At 38.9% G+C, this 22,761-nt stretch overlaps 2 protein-coding genes and 1 pseudogene across 2 annotated transcripts; 2 read left to right on the forward strand and 1 right to left on the reverse strand.

Annotated features, from left to right (window-relative positions):
• Positions 1-4,382: 4,382 nt before the first annotated feature.
• Positions 4,383-6,207, forward strand: LOC133723517 (uncharacterized). Its single transcript, XM_062150364.1, has one exon. The coding sequence runs from the start codon at positions 4,742-4,744 to the stop codon at positions 5,948-5,950; it is 1,209 nt and encodes a 402-aa protein (XP_062006348.1). The 5' UTR covers positions 4,383-4,741; the 3' UTR covers positions 5,951-6,207.
• Positions 6,208-15,176: 8,969 nt separating this feature from the next.
• Positions 15,177-16,527, forward strand: LOC133724427 (uncharacterized; annotated as a pseudogene).
• Positions 16,528-16,765: 238 nt separating this feature from the next.
• On the reverse strand, positions 16,766-20,119 carry LOC133723525 (putative laccase-9). The gene is made up of 7 exons (XM_062150377.1): positions 19,919-20,119; positions 19,679-19,830; positions 19,271-19,515; positions 18,590-18,715; positions 17,912-18,503; positions 17,449-17,804; positions 16,766-17,103 (listed from the first exon to the last, which is right to left on the reverse strand). Exons 1-7 carry the CDS (start codon positions 20,018-20,020, stop codon positions 16,970-16,972), a joined length of 1,707 nt encoding a protein of 568 aa, XP_062006361.1. The 5' UTR covers positions 20,021-20,119; the 3' UTR covers positions 16,766-16,969.
• Between the last annotated feature and the right edge of the window lie 2,642 nt (positions 20,120-22,761).

Here is a 22,761-nt window from a genome sequence, read left to right on the forward strand (position 1 = left end):
GTCACTTTTCGGTCGCATATCCACATCTCGACCGTTCAGTTTTTAGGTACTACTGTATAGATCATCTCTGTAAATTTTCAGCCAAATTGATGATCATTAAGACATCTAACTAGTTTAAACCAATGGACGGACTGAATCTGTCAACCTGAACTGTACTAGCTTTAAGGCACTTATCAATGCCTTAACTGATCATCATTTTGGCTGAAAATTTGCAGAGACGATCTATACACTAGTATCTAAAAACTGAACGGTCGAGATGTGGATATGCGACCGAAAAGTGACCGAAAACTCGAACTTCACACGTTAATTTTCAAAGCGGAGCTCCGCTCTGGATAGGATCTGTATATATATATATATAGAAACTTGCTCAGGTGCGGATTTGGCATTTTTTCCACTTTCCGATCATATTTTCACATCTTAACCGTTCAATTTTTAGTTCCTAATGTATAGATCATCTCTACAAAATTTCAGCCAAATTGATGATCGTTAAGGCATCCAAAACTGCAATTTACATGAACGAACCAAATCTGTCGAACCGGAACCGTTCGTGTTTATAATGGTAAATTGCAGTTTTGGATGCCTTAACGATCATCAAATTGGCTGAAAATTTGCAGAAGTGATCTATACATTAGCACCTAAAAACGGAACGGTTAAGATGTGAAAATATGATCGGAAAGTGGGGAAAAACTGGAAATCCGCACCGAAGCAAAAAGTGCTGACGTCCGCACCCAAGAAGGTTGTGTATATATATATATATATATATACACACACACATGTATGCGCATGTTTTTTCTAAAATTAAATACTTCAAGCTATACTTCAAGAACCCTAATTTAACTTAGGTAAAAAGTTATATGTAGATTAAATTATTTATTAGGGTCCTTGACCCATAGCACCCAAAATAGGCTAAAATTAGCCCATTTACACCACCAAGAGAATTTTGTTCCCACTCACCCTATTTAAGTGAAAAAGTCACTTTTAGATACAACTTAATTAAAAATTACAGCCACTGCCACTCTCAGATTCTCTCTCTCAGATTCCTCCCGACTTCGACCTCTTGTCAGGCGACAACGCAAACCCCACCCCCTCCTCTGACTTCGACCTCTACCGGCGACAAAGCAAACGCTGCCGCCGCTGCATCTAATTTCCCAGATTAGGTTTTCGTTGATTATTTGGAAATTTCCGGTCGGCTCCGAATTCTCGCTCAGCTATAAGAGAGAGGCGGCGATAGAGAGTCGTATCCGGCGAAGCGGCGCAGGAGAGAGATAGCGTCTCCGACGAGTTTTGGTGAGTTGAGAACTCGGGGAGGGGTAAAAGGGATGATGATGATAGAGAAGCTAGGTGAGTCGAATCGGAGACTATTTCCGAGCTCGATTCTTTCATTCTTTTTTTCTTTTTGATTGGGCGTCTTTGCTTTACAAGATTGTGGACTTGTAGTGTATACAGTGAGCTATGAAAGTGAAGAAGCTGAAGAGAGAGCTTTGACGTAGATGCTTTTGGATAAGGGAGATGGCCTAGAAGAATGGTTTCTGGTAAATGGTTTTTGGAAAAATGATGGTTTGTGGGTAAAATGCTTTCTGGGAAAAATGGTTTGTAGGTAAATCACTATCTTTCTCTATCATTTTTATGTTTTCTGAGAAATTATTATGAAGAGCTCTGCTGCAACTCCACTTGTTGTCAATTGGGACATTTTCATGTTGCAAACACATTTGGAATTGTGTGATTTATTGTTCCAGACGGTATAACTTTATCTAAAATGGGGACAGAAGCCCAGAAAGAAAGAAAAAAAAAATTCTATTGGGGCAATAGAGGCCTGTTAAAGATCTATTGGGGGGGCAATAGACGTTTTGAATTGATGTAATCACCTTGTTATTTTTTCTGTAATCAAAGTTTTATTTGTCTAAATTTAGGGAGATTAGTTCCCATTATGGCGACTGAAAGTCTTATTGGGTGGCAATACATGGCTAATAGATGTCTATTGGGGGGCAATAGTAGACGTCTATTAGGGAGCAATAGACGTCTATTAGGGAGCAATAAATGTAATATGCCCCTCTATTGGGGGGGGGGGAATAGATGTCTATTGGGGGCAATAAACCTTTCTGGTGAGGTTTTCAGAAAAGTCCGGTGGGCAGCGACCGGTGACAGGATTCCGGCGACCGGTGACCGATTTCGGCAACCGGTGGCCGGATTCCGGTGACCGTTGGCCTGATTCTGACGACCGGTGACCGGAATCCGGCGGCCAGTGACCGGGCTCCGACGAAGTCCCCTATGGTTTCTCTCTCTTCCATTTTCTCTCTCTCTCTCTCTCTCTCTCTCTCTAAGTAACAAAGGGTGAGGGTAAAATGGTATTAAAAACAAAAAAAAAAAAAATCTTAATGGGGTATTAGGGAAGACCCTCCTTAGAGTGTTTTGGGTAAGAGGGAATTAAAAAAAACTTAATGAGGTAAGTGGGAAAAAAATCTCTAGAATTAGGGTAAATGGACAAAAACCCTATTTATTATTTGAAACTAGAGAATATAAGCCCCCCGCCCGGCCTAGATAAACGAGGGCTACCCCGGCCCGGCCCAAAAAAACCCCCAAGGCCCGGTTTATATGCATGGGTTTGGATCTTGAAATTTATACTAAAGCCCGGCCCGTCATTAATGAAAAATATTGTAAGGCCCGGCCCGTTGACGACCCCTAGGTGAAGCCTAAGAGATTTTTTTTTTTTGGGGAGGGATATTAAAGGACGAAAACATCAATGGTAGAAGTGTATGACAAGTTGACGGTGTTATAAACGGCGTGTATGAATGTTAGGCATGAGTAATAAGTTTAGGCACCAAAGTGATTTATTTAGAAGATGAGGTACCAAAAGTGTAGAATGACATTAAGTTTGGATATTATTTGTGACTTTTTCCCTAAAGAAAATGTTGCATGTCTCCTCCAAGACTTTTTTTTGGGTAGAACGACACAAGAAACACCAGACTCTTTGTTTCAAAGTCTTTCAGTTTTATTTTTTTAAGATTTGAAGACATTGATACATTTTTTTTAAAGAACCTAATAATTCAGTTGAGTGCTATTGAACCTCAGCAACAACAAAAAAATAACAAATAAATTGTGCATCTTTCTCTCTTTTAGGTTTGGGAAAATTCCACAAATGGTCACTCAACTATGACTCATTCGACACTTTAGTCACTCAAGTTTCAAATATATCACTTTGGTCACACTTTGTTAATTTTTTTCATTAAAAAAAATACTCCTTGGGTGACTAAATTGATTGACAGTGTAATAGTTGAGTGACCAAAGTGATATATTTGAAACTTGAGTAACCAAAGTGTCGAATGAGTCATAGTTGAGTGACCATTTGTGGAATTCTCCCTTTAGATTTGCTAAGGTTCTAGCCTTGGGTACCTCTGTTGGTTTCTCGTCCCAAGACTTCCCATTAACTTGAGGGCCATCTCTTTCTTTCTTTTATTCTTCTCTTTGATTAGGTGATCGAGATCATGGGTTCTCCGTTGTGGGTCTCAGTCCTCTCTTTCGCTCCTTGTAGATGATTGAGTTAGGTTTACGGTCTATCTTCGTCTCTTGTCGGCAAACTTAGTCATCACAAAGGCAGGCTATGGTTTATAACTCAAGTGACAGTTTCGATGGCTATGGCGGCTCTGTGTTTGTGATCTACAATCTCTAAGAGTATGACAACCTATTGTTGGTATGGGGATCCTTTGTAACAATGGTGGTTACTTCAGATCAACATTATGGAGTCCGAGTCCTTTTGGGTACTTCTAATCAAAAGTTATGGTATAATAGTTTATGCTAACTCATGGATAGTTTTGGCTAATTTTGGCGACAATTACAGTGGATGTGTTATTGGTGCTATTGGTGGTGTTGCTTGAAGTAATGGTGGTGGTTATGAGTTTTCGAAGGTGCAGCTTTCCAGAGTGCCGACTCACCATTAGCTAACAACTAGGGGTGCTGAGGTGGGCTTCTAATGAGAACCATTAAAATGAAGAGTTTCTAATCAATGATTTTGAAACTCATTTTTCGATCATATTTTGGCAAATCAACCATTAGATGTTTATATATTTATGAGTAGATCATTTTTACAAAATTTCAACCGAATTGAAAATCGTTAAGGCATTCATAATCGTGATTAATCATTTATGAACATGAAAGATTCAGATTTGACAGATTTACTTTGTTCATTGATTTTATCTAATTTGATAGCTTAATAATTAGCAATTTGGAAGAAAAATGAACTCATGCATATACCTAAACATCTAACGATTGATTTACCGAAATATAACCGAAAAGTATATCTCACAACGATTGATTAGAAAATTCTCATGAATATTCTCAATACTCAATAGACTTCTCCCGCTGTATATAGTTTACAACCGAAGTTCGAATCTCTCAAACTTGTCATTTGCCACAATAGGAAAAACCAAAAAGAAGGGAGAGATTAAATTCCCAAGAACTCGCGAAGACCATCTTCTTCTTCCACTCCCCTTCTCCGGGCTTCACCTCCGATCTCTGACCCAGACCCACCCTTGTGGAAAAGAAGAAGACTCCGCAATCTCCAGTCTCCCAGATCCACCCACACTCTCTCTCTCTCAGTCCAAACCCAAATTCACCATGGACCTCTACCCAAATCACAGCACCAACCTCCCCCCACCTCCTCCGCCTCCTCCACCGCCAACAACCCAAACCCCAGACCCACCCGCAACACCATCTCCCCTCCCTCACCGCCACCGACGACGACCCAATGCACTCATGGTGGGAGTCCATCTCCAAAGCCCGCTCCCGCATCCACTCCCTCGCCACTCTCCTCGACCCTTCTCTCTCCTCCTCCCTCTCCTCCCTCGCCGACTCCGACCGCCCCGCCCTCTCTCTCCTCTCCTCCCTCGAAGCCTACGCCGCCGTTTCCGCCGTCCTCTCCGCCCCCCTCTCCGGCTCCGGATCCGACCCGCTCTGCAACTGGCTCTACGACACCTTCCTCTCCTCCGACCCCCATCTACGACTCGTCGTTTTCTCCTTCCTCCCTCTCCTCGCCGGCCTCTACCTCTCCCGCATCCACTCTCTCTCCTCTGACTCTCTCACCTCACTTCCCTCCCTCGCCGGCTTTGAGGCCGTGCTCCTCGCTCTCTACGCCGCCGAGACCAAGGCCCGAAACGGCAAGCCCATTGTCGTTTCGATCCCGGACCTATCTCAGCCCTCTCTCTACCACATTCCTCGAAGCCAGAAGACGACTAATCCCAACTCCAATTCCAGTAATATCCAATCCGTTGGGGTTTTGTCGCCGCCGCTTGAGCCCCAGGTTGCCGTCAAGTCAACCAAACGGGCCTGCATTGTTGGAGTTGCGCTGGATTCTTATTACAAGCACATTTCGCAGATGCCCACTTGGTCCAAGATAGATTTTTGCAGGTTCCTAGCTTCTTGGGCCGGCCCGGATTGCTCTTGTCAGCGGCAATTCGAATCCGGTGATAACCACAGTGAGCCAGAGATTGCTGGGTTCTTGGAGGCCGGCAATGGGAATGGGAGTGGTAATGAGAATGAGAATGAGAGTGAGATTGAGATTGAGGGTGATGTGGCGGAAGAAATGGGTCAACTGAGAATTGAGCAAAATGGGATCAGCAATGGGGTCAGTCATGTGGAGGACTCAAAGGGGGTGAAGATTCCATTGCCGTGGGAGCTTTTGCAGCCGGCGCTGCGAATATTGGGGCATTGTTTGTTGGCGCCGTTGAATTCTCAGGAGGTTAAGGACGCTGCTTCCATTGCGGTGAGGAGATTGTATGCCAGGGCATCTCATGATTTGGTACCGCAGGCGATTTTAGCTACTCAGAGTCTCATTCAGCTTGATAACAGGGGGCGTGAGGCAGCCAAGGCTGCAGTGGCGGTTGCTGCTAATTCATCTTCGAATGTTAACACGCCGAGCAAAGCTAAGAAACCTGAAATCCTTTTGGTCTCAAAGTAATGTGAGTATTGTTTTGGTTTGTATGGTATTTGGATTTTTACAGATTGCAAGTAATGGATGTTGTATAGGATATAGCAACTTATCCAAAAGTTGAAAAGCAGTTTCTATATTTTTATGTTGTATCTGTCAGATTAGTGTTTGTGCTTTTAGATGCTAGAAGTGACAAATATTCGATTAAAGGTTTGCTTGTGATTATGCAAGTGTTATGGATTATGCACCCAACTTGCTTGAGCAACTTGTTGGTTTTCTTTGAGTTTACTATTCTGTATTAGTACTTCTATGCAGAGTATTATTTGTTGGGATTGCACTCTGATCATTTTGATTCTGTACCATCGTTGTAAGGCATAGCGCAACTTAAACAATGAATGTAGTTGTCATTGAGTTCCATATCATCTGATTCTTTGATGCTCCATTTCTTTATGTTCTTTGGCTTGAATTGTATCCTTCACTTCTACCCTGCATTTTATTTCTTCTGAACTATCTCTAAAACTTTCGTAATTGTATGTGTGCTTTAAGATTACTGATTAATGTCGGTCGATTTTCCTTCTACTTTATTAACTGTGTTAGTTGATGAGTTCTGGACACGGTGAAGAAGGGGTGAGGCCGTAAGGTCTCTTTGATCATGATATTTCATTATTTTACAGTTTTTACCACACAGTTTGATAGTTGGGTACTATTGAAGTCCCTCCCAAGTCCTTTCCAACCCTTTATCATTTTAAGCCTACTTGTTATTATTGTTATAGCCCCTAGATCAGTGTTCCCATGTCATTGGGTGTTGAGGTGCTCCAATTATTTTGTAGCATATATAGAAAAAGTTAAGAATAGATATAGTTCAAAAGCTCAAATCCTACCAGAGTGCTGCTGTCATTGGAAAATCCTATTTTAATCACCAACATCGTAAGTTCAGTCTTTCTCACTGAAGCTACATTACTGTTGTTTCAGCTGTTTCATGAAATGAAAATTAATTTGTTTCATCAAATTCTTGTTTAGTGCTAAGCCTTTACTGTAATTAAGATTTAAGGTATGAAACCAGATATACATTCTAATTTGGTTATGCATATAGAACTCGTGGAAACAGCTTTACTGTATTTTCATAATCCTAAGATATGGTCATGATTTCAACTTATTTCTGGAACTATAGTTACTGTCCGACTTCTCTATATGTTTGTATAACAAATAGACAATGTTTACTGGAACAAAATGGTTCATTTTTGCAAGTTAGTATATTATCCACCAAAGTGGGTGTATTCGATGTGGCAGTTACTTGGTTGGTAAGAAAATGCTAAAAAAAATTGTTTGCTTGATTGGTGATCATTTTGATGTCATGGCTACGATGTTCCCTATACTATGGCTGGGTAACAATGCAAAAGCCCCAATCTTTTGTCTTTGGTTTTATGGGCGGAGAAGTCGCTTTTGAAGTTGCTGGTGTCGTCTAACTGGTTCACTTATATATGAGAATCGGTTGTAGAAACGAAGGATAACAGTATTAGAACTTCAATTGGTAGTAATATATTCCCAGCAAAAACAAAAGCTATAATTGTCTACAGCAGTGCCGCAGTGGTTAATAACCTTTCGGCGAATATCTGATATCATTTTAGACAGTGACAAAGAACTACCAGACAACATTCCCTTTAACAATTAAGTCCACAACCTTTTTCCGTATACAATTAAGGACACACTCTACTCCCTTTTACTCTTTTACAATTTTACACGGTATCAGCTAACATTTCCTTCTTAAAACAACTTAACACAGTATCAGCCTAAGAACTAGCCTCCAACATGCCACAATTTCACCTAGCGACCTCTTGTCTAAACGGCTACTGATAGGGCGGAATCACTGCTGCCTTAGTATGATATATGTTCAATTTTTAAAAGTAGGGAACATAACGACTGCTACTGTTAAACAAGTAAACAAAATTCATGCAGTAGTGTACTGGGCACAAGCTGAATTTATTTATTCAAACATAATTACAGATACAGAACCCAGAGCCTCACTCTTGGGTAAACAGCTAAATGCTGTTTAGTTACTCATAACTGATTACAAGTACTTACTTGGAATAAAAGCACACTGCATCAAACAAACTCTTACAAGGAGGATTGAACACCCTGCTACTATAACACTGCTACTATGGCTTTCTTACTCCTTGAGAGAAAATGATTTTGCTTAATTTTCTGATGCCTTACAAGCAGAACCTAAAGCTCCTTATATAGAGAGCGGAACTCAAACTGGAATTCAAAACACTAAAATGTACAGAACAACTCCATTATTTTCTGCTCTCGTGAGTGCTCCCGATGATTGAGGTCGATTGACGAAAAGCAGATTCCTTTAGGTGAAATGTTTTTCACCTTCTTCTTTTTTGAAAAGCAAAAGCATATTTTAGGAAAAGTCCAAAGTTGCTTTTGGTGTTTTCTACACCTGCTGCTTCACATGTTTTCATCTGTTTCTGAATTACTGCCTAGGACAAAAGAGTTGTTATCCATCTTGGCTTTTGTTTCGTTCTCTTCTACGTCTGTATCTTCATACATCTTGTAGTGGTTATCTTTTTCAATCCACTGAAAGCAGGCTAACGTGGAATCTATTTCTTTTCTTTTGAGAGAAAGAAAAAGGTCACTGCTAATAACCTCAGGATGGTCATATGCAGTAACAATAATTTTTTCTCCTGCTGCTAAGAATGTATTTTCTGTATCTTCTTCGATGATCTTTTTGATATATTCCAGAGACATGGCCTTCATCCAGGGAATACTAGAATTTGGTTGGCCATTGTATCCAACACATGTAGGGTGAAGATATTTTCCTTGAATGATTCTCACATAATGGTATGGAGAAATATAGTCAGCCTCGCCATTTTTTTTCTAAATCCACTTGGTGGAGTAGATCTGAACTTTAATTTGAGGATGTAGTCATTTTTTCTAACATTCTTGACTGTGTTGACTATGATGGGCGGTAGTCTCTTGAGATCATCATTGGTTTTAGTCCAGAGGTTATGGACAAAACCATTTTCAACAAGCCAAAACTTGTGTTCTTGAGGATGTTCACTGTGAACATTGACTACGTATCTTCCAACATAAGGTCCAGGGACAATGAAGAGAGTTGGAGGAAGACATGAGTCAGAATTATGACTTCCAATAAGGTTATGGAAGTAGAACCAATCTGATTCTTTTAGTGCTAAAACAGGAACATTAGCACTTTCAGGATCTTCAAGATACTGAATTTTTTCATTTTGGACAGCACTCTGTTGTGTATTTTCATAAACTTCTTCAAACTGTGGTCTGAAATTTTCATGGAGTTCTTCAGCTAGGGCAAACAAAGCTGGGAACATGAGACCACTGTTTCTTTCCTGAAAAGCATATAAAGGTTATCAAAAAGAGCTTTCTGGTGATATGCTAATCTTCTGCCAGTTCTGAACACAGGTTCATCGAAAGTTTTTAATTCATAATTGAAAACATTTATAACTCCAGATGGAATTATTTTTCTTTTTGGCAAAGCAACAGCCTTGAACGATCTTGATGAGCCTTTACCGTCTGCCGTTTGAGACGAGCTAGCCAATCCTTTACCCTGTGATTGATCAGTTGTGGCTAATCCTTTTGGATTTAGCAAATATCTTTTGAGGATTTTTTTCTTTGGGTTCCTCAACATTTTCAGGCTCTTTTCCTGTTCTTCTGTTTCTGGGATTGCGACCTTCATCGCCTTCTTTGGTTAGGGCGTCTGGAAGATAGTTCTTGTTTTCTGCAATTAATTCAACATTATAATCATATTGGTTAAGAAATAATTGCCAATTTGCTAATCTTTCTCTATCAACAGCTTTATCAAGTTTAAAATTTTTAAAATTCTTTACTCTAGCACAACCGGTGCGTACAATAAAGGGTTTTCTTAGAAAAGCTAGAAAATTTAAAATCATTTTCTTGACAGCCAAGATTTCTTTTTCTCCTGTAGGATAATTTTGTTCTGCAGGGCTGAACTTGCCACTACAAAATTTATAAATCTTTTCAATGTTAGTTCCAGGCGTTTGTGTCAAAACAACACTGGACCAGTAATTATCACTAGCATTAGTTTGGAGTATGATTTCATCATTCTATTCTGGTTGTTGTAAAAGAGGGAGATTCTTGCAGAGGGATTTTATCTGCTTCACGATTTTTTCATCATCTTCTGTGAAATTCCATTTTCTTTTAGAACTTGTCTTAGGAGATAACGTTGCTGTAGCCCTGAGATTTTGGGAATAAAATCCCTTCCATAGTTGATGACTCCTAAGAATCTTTCTAGACTCTTAGCATCAGGAATTTTGTCTGGGAATTTCCAAATTTTCTCAAGGAAATGGGGTTGAAGTTTTATTACTCCATTCTTGATATTTATACCAAGAAAATTAACTTCATCATGGATAAAGAATACCTTCTTTTCTCCTAGGATGATCCCATGCTGAATTATCAGCTTAACAACCTCGTAAAGTTGTTTCATGTGTTCTTCTCTGTTTTTGGAGAAGACCAGGATGTCATCGATATAGACAACACAGAATTCAGCAACATGTTTGAAGATGTCATCCATCTTTCTTTGGAAAATTGAAGGGGCTTGTTTTAGGCCAAAGGGCATTACTAACCATTCGTAATGACCTTGTGGTGTTCCAAATGCAGTGAGAGGAAACTATCTGGATGCATCTTGACTTGCCAAAAACCCGACTTTGCATCGAACTTTAAAAAGACTTTAGCTCCTTTGAGCTGATTGATCAAGACTCTTGCTTGAGCTATGTGATAACCGTCTTTAACGGTCTTCTTATTAACATCTCTGTAGTCAATCACCATTCTAGCTTTTCCTCTAACATTTTCTGCATGGTTTCTCAGGTAGAAAGCTGGAGCATGATCAGGGCTAGTAGATGGTCGAATTAATCTCTTGTTCAGGAGATCTTCTATATCTTTTCTAAATTCTTTTTGATCTTCTTCTTTATACTGAGGAATAGTTTTGACATGACATATGACATTCATATCATGTAATCTTAATTCACAGACCACTGGGTCTTTTTCCCAAAATTTTTGAGGGTCGACATCTATATTCTGTTCGAGCATTTTCTTGATTTTATCAAGAGTAGAGATTTTCTGAGATTCAAGCTTATTTTGAAAATGCTTGAGATTATGCTCATGGATGAAACTGGCTTTTTCGTCTTCGCTAGTTTCTTCTTCTTCTTCTTCAAAAGAATCTTCGATAAGCAATTCTTTTTGTTGCTTTATTTGAAGTATAGGTTTAAATCTGGGCTTATGATCACCACTATTTCGTTGCGATATCTGATATTGAGTAGTAAAGTTTGGACCTACTACACTTTTTGTTTGGGTAAGTCTATCGGCCCAAAACATTCTGTCTCCTTTTCTGAAGCCCATAACTTCTTCATCTTGAACAAATCTCTGTTGGAGAAGGAAATCATTTCCCAACAAGAAATTTGATCATTGGCCTTCTGATTGCCAAAGAGCATTGATGACAAATGTTCCTCCACCAATGGTGATGTGAATATCTCTAGCTACCTTTTTCATGGTTAGGTGGCTTCCATCAAATTGAACACCAGTAGCTATTCTTTTATTGTCTTCTTTCTAGAGTTCTTCTGGAATGACAAATCTTTTTGCAACTGTAAATCCTGATCAATTATCTACAAATGCATGTAGATGATATTTTCGATGATCAGAGAATTTTAATCCAATCTCTATGTAGTTGCTGTATCTACTGGTAGAGATGATTTTTTATTGTTGAAGCTCATTTTCTTGAGCTTGTTCTTGTGGTATGAATGGTTTACATTCTTCTGGATTGTTTTCTATTTCAACAAGTACTATGTTGTCATCTACCTGTTCTTCTTTCTTTTCTTCTTTTGGAGATGAAAGAACAGTTGATGCTAGTTCTAGAACTTCTGATTCTTTCTTTTCACAAAAATATTCTTCATATTCTTGTTCTACCAATTGGTTGATAAGGGTATTCTTGGTTTTTCTTCTAGCTTCAGCTACGAAACATTCTTTGCGATAAGTTTTTTTTTTTACTCTTCACAAAACATAGGAAGTCCATTCTTTTCATGACATAGGCAGTAGTCACAAATGAATGTACTAGTTGGTAGGCATATTCAATATTCCATAACATAAGTTTTCTACTCCTTTGAGCTGTTTCTTGGCCATTTTGGCTCTAAGATTTGCTTTGCATTGCTCTTTTAGTAATTGCCTGATTCTGTCAGCAATTCCTCCAACTGAAAATCTTTCAATTGGTTTTTCAGCTATGCTTTCTTTCACAGCTGTTCTCTAGGGTTCAGGAAGTGTCCTGTGTAACAGTTTTACTAGATTAGTGTTTTCTAGTTCACCTATTGTACAGTAATATTCTTGAAACTCATTTAGATATTCTTCAAAATATCTCATGTCACAGATTTTGAGAACATAAATGTTTGATTTGGCTGCTTCTTTAGCTTTTCACTTAAGTTTGAGAGATCTCCACAGAATTGATCGTACAGAGGTACTGCAAAATCATATGGTGATTTCGAGTTTTTTTATTTCTTCTAGCTAGTCTCTTCCTCTGGCAGTTTCTTTGAAAGACAAGTAATATTTCTTGGTTACTCCAGTGAGGGTAGTTTCAAAATATACTTGAAGATCTGGTGCTTCAAATTTTCCAAGGGTAAGAGCAGCAGCCATCATGAGGCTATCTACCCATTGATCAATAGTTTTTCTTTTATCTAGAGTTTTGTCTAGATTTAGCCATATACCATAATTTGTGATTGGTACCCTAGGCATATTGTCCTCTGGGACAAATCTTTGAGAATTTATTTCTTCCTTTTTGCCTGTGGGCGCTTTTTGTATGGGGAGTTTCAATTTTCCCTTTTCTCTGATGATAAAAGTTTTGGAATTGGAGCTTTCTCCGTCTTCCATTTCTATATCTTGATAAGGAAGGACTTTTCTTACCTTTCCTATTTTGAAATTTTTTATTTCTTCGATTAGTTGTTCTAATCGTTTAGTATTTTTGCAAGATTCTGCTTCATCATAGAGTTCATAGAGTTTTTTTGCTCTGAGCATGTTTACTGGTCTATTTAGATAAGCTTCTAGTTCTTCTTCAGTGATAGGATCTGTTGGTTCTTCTACAACAAATTTAGTGCCGCTAGTACTTGCTTCTCTAGTACTGTTGCATCTTCTGAAATTTCTATTTATCCTGATGTTTTCAAGACCGACATCACTTTTCCTGTGATCATCAAATTTTAGACTGATATCTCCAGTCTTTCTACTTTCATAAATTGCTGCTTTAGCACTTTTTGGTGGTTTCTTTGGACCAGATAATTTTCATTCAATAGGAAAAGTTACTTCATTCCAAGTAACCTTGTGAATTTGTTGTGAATGGTTCTTTTGACTGGTGAGGAATCCAATAGTAAGACCTGGGATATTAGATATACTTGTCTTTGGCTCTATTATGGTACTCATCAATTTATAGTAGATTCTGTATACTATTGCAAGTTCTTGCATATTTTCTTTCATTGATATGCCATCTGTCTTGACTCTCAATCTCAGACACTGAGCATCATCTTTCAAGCTTGTTGAGAAGTTTGGAAAACAGTTGAAATACGCTACTTGATTGCATAAAGATGCTTCAAGTGTTCCCAACAGACTAGCTTGAAAATCTGTTAGTCTATTGTCTTGTAAGACACATAGAACTTAACAGTTTATGCCTTCTCGGGCAAGAAGTTTTATGCCTACTTGGACTGCTCCAATGTGCATAAATTGATAATTCTTTGCCTTTGCTCTAGCAACTTCTTGAGGAGTGATCATTAAGAGATCTGTTTCTCCTGTTGTGGAAGGAGTTGTAAATTCCAATAATTTGAAATGATGGCTGTCCATCAATTCAAACTTTCATCTTTTATAGATTTGTTTGAAATCTAATTTTGGAATTGCGGAGTTTTTCACCTCTTGTTCTATTTCATTGTATTCAAATTCTTCAGCATTTAGGAGTTGTACTCCTTTCTTTTTTCCAAAGATGCTCATCATCTTGACATCTCTTGCTACCAAGTGTTTTGGTTTTTCATATTTGATACTAGTCAGACTAGTAGAGGGTTCTAGAAAAATCATGCTTGGAGTAGGATTCTTCTCAGGTTTTTCTAATGGTTTAAATCCATTAGCTTTCTTGGATTTTACTAGAGGCTTTTTCTTATCCTTCAGTAAATTTTTCATAGAATCTAGCATTTATTGCTATTCACTGATTTTGCTGCCAACACTTGTTAGCTGTTCTTCTTCTCTTTTAGGAAGTTCTTTGATATAATCTATTTTGTACTCCAATTTTTCTAATTGGGAGATTATATCTGGTACATTTTCTAGATGATCTTGACATCTAGATAATTCTTTTATCAGATTCTGATGTTTCTCATCAGAAGATTTTAATAGAGAATTCAACTTCTCTAATATTAATTCGGACATTGTCCCCATTGGGGATTCCCTTTTGAGCATTTCCAGCAAGCTCTGATACCATTGATTTGCGGATCTAACCGATGCTCAAATAATCAAGAGGTTTTTGTTCCTCTTTAAGAGTATATTTAATATTTTCAATATCTCTTTCTATTTTATAAATTCTTTCTTGTACTGTGAAGATGATATCCCAGTAACTTGGAGTGTTTCTTCAAAGTCTAGATCTAAAATCTTTCAATTTTCTCAACTTTTCTCTTTCTTCTGCTAATTCTTCGCTAGTTATTTTGCAAATAGCAATTAAATCTAATCTGGAAATGATCAAAATTATGAATAGTGAAAATAACTGTTTACCTTCGAGTATAGAGGATAGATTTATACCTGCAGTATGTCAAACAAAAAAATTTAAAAGCATGGGCCCACTACTCTCCATCAATTTTATTTTTACCGAAGGAAGAGGTTAGAAACTAAAGAGGAAGTAAAATATCTCTTAAAGACAAAATGTCAAGTGTAAACTTTTGTCTTTAAGTGTTTAAAACCAAATGTTGTGGAGTTTTTTGTGTTTTGGAATCTTATCAGGGGGTATGTAGTTTGCTAATATCATTTTTCTTGACTTCTGTTTCCTTTTCCAATTTTGAATAGGCCAGGTTTCCTTTTTCTTGTTGGACGAGGAATAGACCTGTGCTGCAAAGGAGCAGCATAAATGAGAACTGATCGAAAAGGCCTTGTCTTTGTTGTCCCATAAGAGCACGAAAAAGGAAACCAGAAATTCAATAGGAGGATTGAATTGAACAGACAGATCTGATTAATCGAAATCGCTTCACGGTGATATATTAGTTCAGAAAATAACAAATGTCTTCACTTGCAGCTGCTAGCTAGAGCTGACAACTTTTACTATCCCCAAGAATGGAGCCCAAATCAGGGCTCTTTGAACAAGTTCCATGGTCAACATGCTTTGAGAGAGAGAGCACGAAAATTGGACCAAAGTATTCTGATTATAAGGTTTGAGATGCCTTATAATATATGGTGCAGTGGGTGCAATTCTATGATCGCAAAGGGTGTTCGGTTCAACGCTGAAAAAAGCATGTCGGAAACTACTTTTCAACAAAGATATGGAGCTTCACCATGAAGGCTGCATGCTGCAAATTAAGAGGAAATTGTTATTCAGACAGATCCGAAGAATTGTCAGTATGTGATTGTTAGTGGTGCTCAACAAAAGACCGAGGATTTTGACAATGAGGATGCGGAAACCCTTGCGCTTCCTGCAGATGAAGAAAGAGGTATGCTGGCGGATCCATTTTATCGTCTTGAACATCAAGAAAAGGATTGGCAAAAGAAGAAGCAAGCCGAGTCAATGCTACTCCTCTTAAAGAGAATTTCCGACCAGAGGCATTCAGATGACTATTCCCTTAACAAGTCCCTGAGGGCCAAACTTAGATCTCAAAAGAAAAGAGTCGCTGAAGAAGAGGCTGCTTCAAGGAGAATGGGCCTCAATATACGACTGCTTCCAGTAGCAGAAGAGGACACTGCCACTGCGTCACGGGTGAAGTTCTCTACCAAGTTTGACAGAAGTAGAAGGGATAAGCGAGCTTTGATTAATGCTTCTTCAATCTTTCCTGGGTCATCTACGTTTCCCATCGTCAATAAGAAAATTCTGGGACTGGAATTTAAGAGAAGGAAAGTAAGTGCTGCTGCAGCATGCATACTTGCAGGGAGATTTAGGCTTTCATCGTGGTCACAGAACTCTGTTTCTTCAAGCAGGCAAAAGTGCACTCCAGTCTCAGTGAGACGATTCTAGCTCATAATAGAATGATACTTCTCAATGAGCAAGGGAAGGGACTTGGGTGGACAGGACATTAGAACATTATTTTCATTGTAGCTACTTAATTATTATTATTATTTTTTTTTTTTGAAGAAAAGATTTCATTGTGGTTAGCTACCTTGTTTATAGAGCTCCATTATGAATTCTACTTTAGATATTGCCTGATTGATAATTTGATATATGCATGTACGTAGATGCTTCCTTAAGGTTATGATGTTGGCATTGATGGGCTTCCTTTTTTTCTCCTGGTTCCCTGTAACACCATGTAAGCCAACTTTATTACTGAGTCCTGGCAACTTGGCGAGCAAGGAGACGAGTGGAAAAAGCCACAAATTTTTCGGAAAAAGTGGTTTAAAATACTTGTCTCACGTCAGAAAAAAAAACACTATTGATCTTTTTTAATGTATAAAGATAGAATTCCGCGCAATTTCGAGGTCCTTTGGTGAAACTTTAATAAAACGTTTGACATATGAAATAAAAAATAAAATAAAAAGTGGAGGAAATAGTTTGACTATATGAGTGCGCGACCTAATGTTTCGGTAGAACATCACCCTCAAGGCAGAAATAAGAAAGTCTGAAGATGGATAAGAGATACCTGATTAATTTCTACTAATATGGTGATATTTAGCGTCTTTGACCCAAAAGAACAACGAGTGTTTCTTCCACCATTCAATAGGTTCCCAATTGGCCGATTGGGCAATTAATTCCCATGAATTATTTCTGGCAATTCATTAGCTTACATTCACTTTCTCATAATTAAAAAATACACACAAATAACACTCCAACCAAATATTCTGCAAACACTAGGCACAGATTGGCAAGTTTGGAGGGGGTCGTCGGATCTTGGTATCATTGGTGGGTCCATTCTTCACAATAAGTACCGTGTTCATGCCCCAACTAGCATGACGTTCCAAATGACAATGCATAAACCACACTCCTGAAACATATATATGAAAATTTTTCTTCAATCAGTTAGCATTTCGTGCATGCAGTAATAATAAGTACACATAAATATCGGTTCGAGCTTCTGAAATATCAATCAATTAAGATCAACAATGAACTTTGCACACATCCTTATTGTCACAGTAGTTCATGTGATGAATTAATTCACATATTTTTACCCAGAAATGCTAAAACCTATGTGGTCTCAGTGCAGTGGCTTGGTACGTACCCATCATCATGTTGTTCAAACAGTACATTACTTACCCATAATCAGAGTCCTAAAACCTCACTCTAGACCATAGCAATAAATCCAATATGAGATGGAGCTGGTTATACTTACCAGGATTGTTAGCAACGAATCGAATGGAAGTCCATCCATTCTTAGGAACTCCGATGGTGTTGACTTCCGGTGGATCTATCAAGTTGTAAGTGTCTGGAGAAGTGGTCTCATTCCAATTGCCATAAGCTGAGCCGACGACATAGAAGCTATAACCATGCAAATGCATCGGATGGTTTTCTGCATTCCCAATATTAGTCCCTTGGTACACAATTTCAACCGATGCCCCGTACCCAACCAATTTCGCCTTCGTCCCTACTTCTGGCAGTATATAATCGTCTGCATCATCCCCTGTGAAGTTGAATAACACCGCTGGTTGACTAGGAAAATCGGTGTCAAAGCTAGTATCATTCAACATGCTGCGCAATTACCAAAAGTTAATAATCCATAATTTTCATACTATATGTTGTCGGTGCTTGAAGTAAAACTGTAAAAAATGTAGCCAATGCATATAAGTTACTATTACCTGTAGTATTGTTGCAGTATATCAGTAGTGGGGGTAGAGAAACTGATATTGTTCAAGCTAGCAGCCAGCCTATTACCATTAGGACCCCCACAAGTGCCATTAACAAGATCACAAGGTAGCTGATTCACGGAAACTGTGATGAAGATTCTTTTGGTAATATTTTGAGGCACACTAATCGGATGTTCCTCGCTTGCCAAAGCCTTTATCTTGCTTGTGAAATTATCTGCAGATTCTTTGTCGGTCGTCGAAGGAAGTGAAGGAAAAGGAATAGACGATGGGGCGGTTCCGTTTGTGTACTGGAGAATAGCTGTGGTGGTGGTATTGTCGAATGGAGCGTTTGAGTCAAAGAATGGGCTGGCTGCAATGTAGTAGGAACTTGGAGACTGGTCTGCTGTTAGTAGAATGTCCATGGTTTGGCCGGGAGTTATCATTATGTAGCTTGTTACTATGGGCTTGATGTATGCTGCGTCTTGAGCTACCACGGTGAAGTTGTGTCCGGCAATTCCAAAGAACATTTCTTCGTTCATCACACCGTTCACTAGACGAAAAAGATAGGTCTTGCCGTATTCAACTCCAAAAGTGGATATGGTTTCTGCAACATGTAACTGAAGAAAGTAAACTTTTGTACGAAAGTCTTTGCAGAAATTTATTGGCATCATTTCGTATAGATTTAGATACCATTGGAGCAATTGTATAAAGCTCCTGGCCAGCCGTTGATGGTGAATCCATCCGATGGGTCTGGGTCACCTCCAATTAGTGTGGCGTCATCAATTAGTTCCTTCACATCAGTATTGAACCACGATGCTGCCAATACCATATATTAATAAGAGGAGATCCGAATACTAGATGTGAATTATTATTGGTGACAAGTAAGCATGAGACAAGCTAGTGTACTGGTGGGTATGAGATACCCTCATTTACAACTATTTGAACAAAAATTTACTAGTATTTGAACCAAAATTACAACATTGAGAACGAAAGTTACCATATTCATTTACACTATTTACATATAATTAAACAAAAATTACAACATTGACAACGAATTTGTTCAAAAGCTTGTAAAAATGTCGTAAGAGGTATAATTATCATTATTAGAACTAAGATTACAACATTGACAACGAATTTGTTCAAAAACTTGTAAAATATCGTAAGAGGTGTAATTACCATTATTAGAACTAAAATTACACAAAGTAGGACTCAAATTACAACTTTGACAACAAAATTTGTTCTCACTTTTGTAAATGCGGGTATGAGATATCCACCACTATACTAGAATTTCCCAGTAAGCATAACTATCTAGCTAGATTTCTTCCAAAAGACACAGAGAGGTTAAGTTATAGATCAAATATATGTATGTACCAAGAAAAATTGTTTGCTCAGCGTAAGGTTCGGGAAATGGATAAGTCTTTCCTATCTCAGGTAAGATAACGATGTGACCATGGACTGTAGCACGTGACCAGTCACTATGCGCATGCCACCATAGGGTGCCTTCTTCATCTGAAAATATGACCTCATAAGTGAAGTTTTTTCCAGGCTGAATCGGGCACTGAGTGATGTTTTCTGGACCATCTGACCATGGATTATTTGGTTGCTTCACTCCATGCCTATAAAAGTTGAAACTTAATTCAATTTTCCAACTCTAGTGTCCTAGTGATGAAGAAGAGTAACAAAACTGAGAACAGTGATATTATTTGCCAGTAAATGGTAATACCTTCAACCATGACTATGAATGAGAGAGAGAGAGAGAGAGAGAGAGAGAGAGATTACCAGTGAATGGTGATACCATATTTGCCATCATTGTGAACATTAACAAAAGCAGTATCTCCTTTGCGAACATGAATAGTTGGTCCTGGGAACTGCTCATTTACAGTGAGCATCGGCTTTTCGAAACATAGTCTTGTAAAGTTCGTCTCCTTCAGCTGCAATAATCTTAAAGAGTCAGTTTCAAGGTATAATGCAAATAGTCATATATGATCCATATATGGGCAGAACGTAGTTGATCCTTACTATAAAGCTGTAGTGGTGGACGTTTGAAGCCGCGGAGAGGAGGAACAGCCCATCGAGGAAGAAGATCCCTAAGAGGAGCCCTAGCATTTTCTTAACTTCCATCTTTCAAACTCCCTCTTCTTTACTTCTATGCTTTCTTTGCTGATTGATTGATTCAGCTTGTGTTTTTGAGGTATTTATGGAGGACACAAACCTGTCTTGCAAAACATGAAAAAGATGAAATCTCTTTTTTAAGAAGGGAGATAACATGTGTTGTAATAATTCATCCACACCCAACAGTCCAATTAAAGTCCTATTCACCTACGGAGACGGGGCCCAAGAGGTAACTTTTTTTTATAAAAACCTCAACACAACGGGAAGATGTTATTCAACGAACCTCATTTCATTTCATGAGAGTGAATATGTACATGCCAATGGAACGTAGGACCAGCTCAACACCCACTGTCCAAAAAAACAAGGACCAGTTCAACACCCGAGAGGTGACTTTTTATTGCCAGCATCACTTTACTGACTTCAGAGTTTAGTAGCACCTTACCTCCTTACATTTTACTGTTAATACCTTGTCTTAGTTTTTTCTTGTCAGTTAATAGAGTTGTTAACATAATTATGGATGGCTTGTTCCTTAAATTAAGATTAAGCCTTCTTTGAGTGTTTTAAGAGTGATTATAGTATATATGTTTCTTCACCTCAACGTTTTCTATATAGTGTAAGCATGTATTCTGTTTTTATTCATGAAGCAATATACAAGAAAATCTTCCACAAGTTTGTGTCTAGTTTTCTACAGTTTTCCAATAATAGTTACTCAACTTTTTTTTTTTTTTTTTTTATATGATAGTTATCTAATGATTTATGTATGCAGATGCCATGACACTTATCATATTGGAACTCCAACTCCACCGAAAGTTCCGGAGAGAAAAAGAACAACCACCGAGCCCAGATCCACCGACACACATTGTGGATCAGTCGGATTCATGGAACGGAATCCTTCCTCTGCAGTGTCGCCGAATCAACCCTAACAAAATTCCCCAGCACACTCTCGATTAGGTTTAGAGCTTGTTCGTTGCTCATGGCAACACGCAGGCCCCTTCACCGCTACCCAGACTTCAAGGAAGTGCAACGAAACCTCCGACAGCGTACCAACATCGTCGTAATCCGCCAGTAAGAGCACCGAGTTGCTGTAGAACCACGGTCCATCGTGAAGGATGCGGTGCTTCAACTCTTGCTCCTTGAATTGGAACACGAAGATCCCTCCCTCCTCTTCATGGATCAGAACCCTCTCTTTCAGCTGCCATACCCCGGAGATCGCCACCTAGAATGACGGAACGACCATTGATTTCTTGGTCAGCAATCAACCACACAAGTAAAAAAATAGGTCATGGATCACATCTCTACCCCCAACCAGGCTCACCATGGCATCCTCCAACAGGGCAAGAGTTGTCGCTGCTCCCTCCTCCGCTATATGACAGAACCCGACCCAAGTTTCACCCCGAAACCCGAATACGAGCCTGTAGGGCCACGTTAGGTAAAATCCTACCGAAAAATCGGCAGAACCTCCCCTAAAATGGACTACCCGAAAATTTTCAATACCTGGACATAATTAAAACTAAACTCGCACTCATAAATACATTCCATGATTTACATTCCAAGTGTATATATTACATTCCGAAAGTACGAATGCCACCTTAACTTCAATACGATAACAGATTCTCAAGCATTAACATTCTCCAAATTAAAATGGTTATCAGAGCAGCTCTACATAATTAAGATGATATCATACAAGGTAGGTTAAGTATTAACCTATAGTCAAAACGGAAGCGCTGATTCCTATGCCCCAAGTTCCTAGACGCGATCTCGGCAAATCTGAAATCTGGGCATTTGAAACCGAATGGCCCAGGGGAAAACATTTAAAAACCCGTTAAAGTGAGTGGAAAAAACTGAAATAAGTTATGAAACCAATACTTGAATGCTTTCCCATTTTCTCGTTAATAAAACCCGACATGCAGTGAGATTTATAAAACAATTCCAACTCATTCCTTTGAAAACCATCCTTTCATTAAAAATCGTTCGATGACTAGAGAGGACTGCTGTCTAGTCATCTCATGTCATCTGGAGGGGACTACCGCCCAGATGACGCATCGGAGGGGACTGCCGCCCAGATGACGCATTGGAGGGGACTGCCGACCGGAATTTAGGAGGCGGTGGTTAGAGGGGACTGCCGACTAACTACCTCATGTCATCTAGAGGGGACTGCCGACCAAATGCCTCACCGGAGGGGACTGCCCACCGGGATGTAGTCTGGAGGGGACTGCCGACCAGACTATTACCTAGAGGGGACTGTCGACTCGGTAATGGACGCATGTGCCGAAAATAGCCTCCTTGCCAACTCGTTTCTTTAAACTCATTTCTTTCCACGAAAACCACGTTTATCCAAACAATAATCAAGTTATAAATTTAATGTCATGCTGCATGCATCATTTAAATAAAATAAAAGTCCACTCACTGGTGAGTCTCGCAGCTAATCCTGCTGCCTGCCCGTGTCCTCCTCGCTCGAGGGCTCAGTACGTCCTGTAATGATTGGCAGGATATAATTAACCACAATAAGGAAATAATCTAAGAGTCAAAACTCATTCCCTTAGAAAAGTAATACTTGTTATTCACAAATTCCTCTAAAAATCCCACTCTTCAATTTAGGATTTCAATTCTCGAATTCGAAATTTCCTTAACGATTCAACGCCCTCACTTAATCTTTAATCTTCACAAGGATCGTTTCAATAACTTAGCCAATTTAATTTCAATTCCTTAATCATAATTAACCACCAAATTATAAAATAATTCCCTTTCCG

This window comes from Rosa rugosa, chromosome 1 (assembly GCF_958449725.1).
Source record: "Rosa rugosa chromosome 1, drRosRugo1.1, whole genome shotgun sequence".
Classification (NCBI taxonomy): Eukaryota; Viridiplantae; Streptophyta; class Magnoliopsida; order Rosales; family Rosaceae; genus Rosa; species Rosa rugosa.

What these genes read in the sequence shown, in the direction of transcription:
- LOC133723517 (XM_062150364.1), top strand. Translation starts at nt 4,742, where the DNA reads ATGCACTCATGGTGGGAGTCCATCTCCAAAGCCCGCTCCCGCATCCAC.
- LOC133723525 (XM_062150377.1), bottom strand. Translation starts at nt 20,020, where the DNA reads ATGGAAGTTAAGAAAATGCTAGGGCTCCTCTTAGGGATCTTCTTCCTC. An exon ending in TCCACCACTACAGCTTTATA is followed by an intron (nt 19,831 to 19,918) that starts GTAAGGATCAAC and finishes AGATTATTGCAG; the next exon opens with CTGAAGGAGACGAACTTTAC. An exon ending in TGAGCAAACAATTTTTCTTG is followed by an intron (nt 18,716 to 19,270) that starts GTACATACATAT and finishes TGGTATTGGCAG; the next exon opens with CATCGTGGTTCAATACTGAT.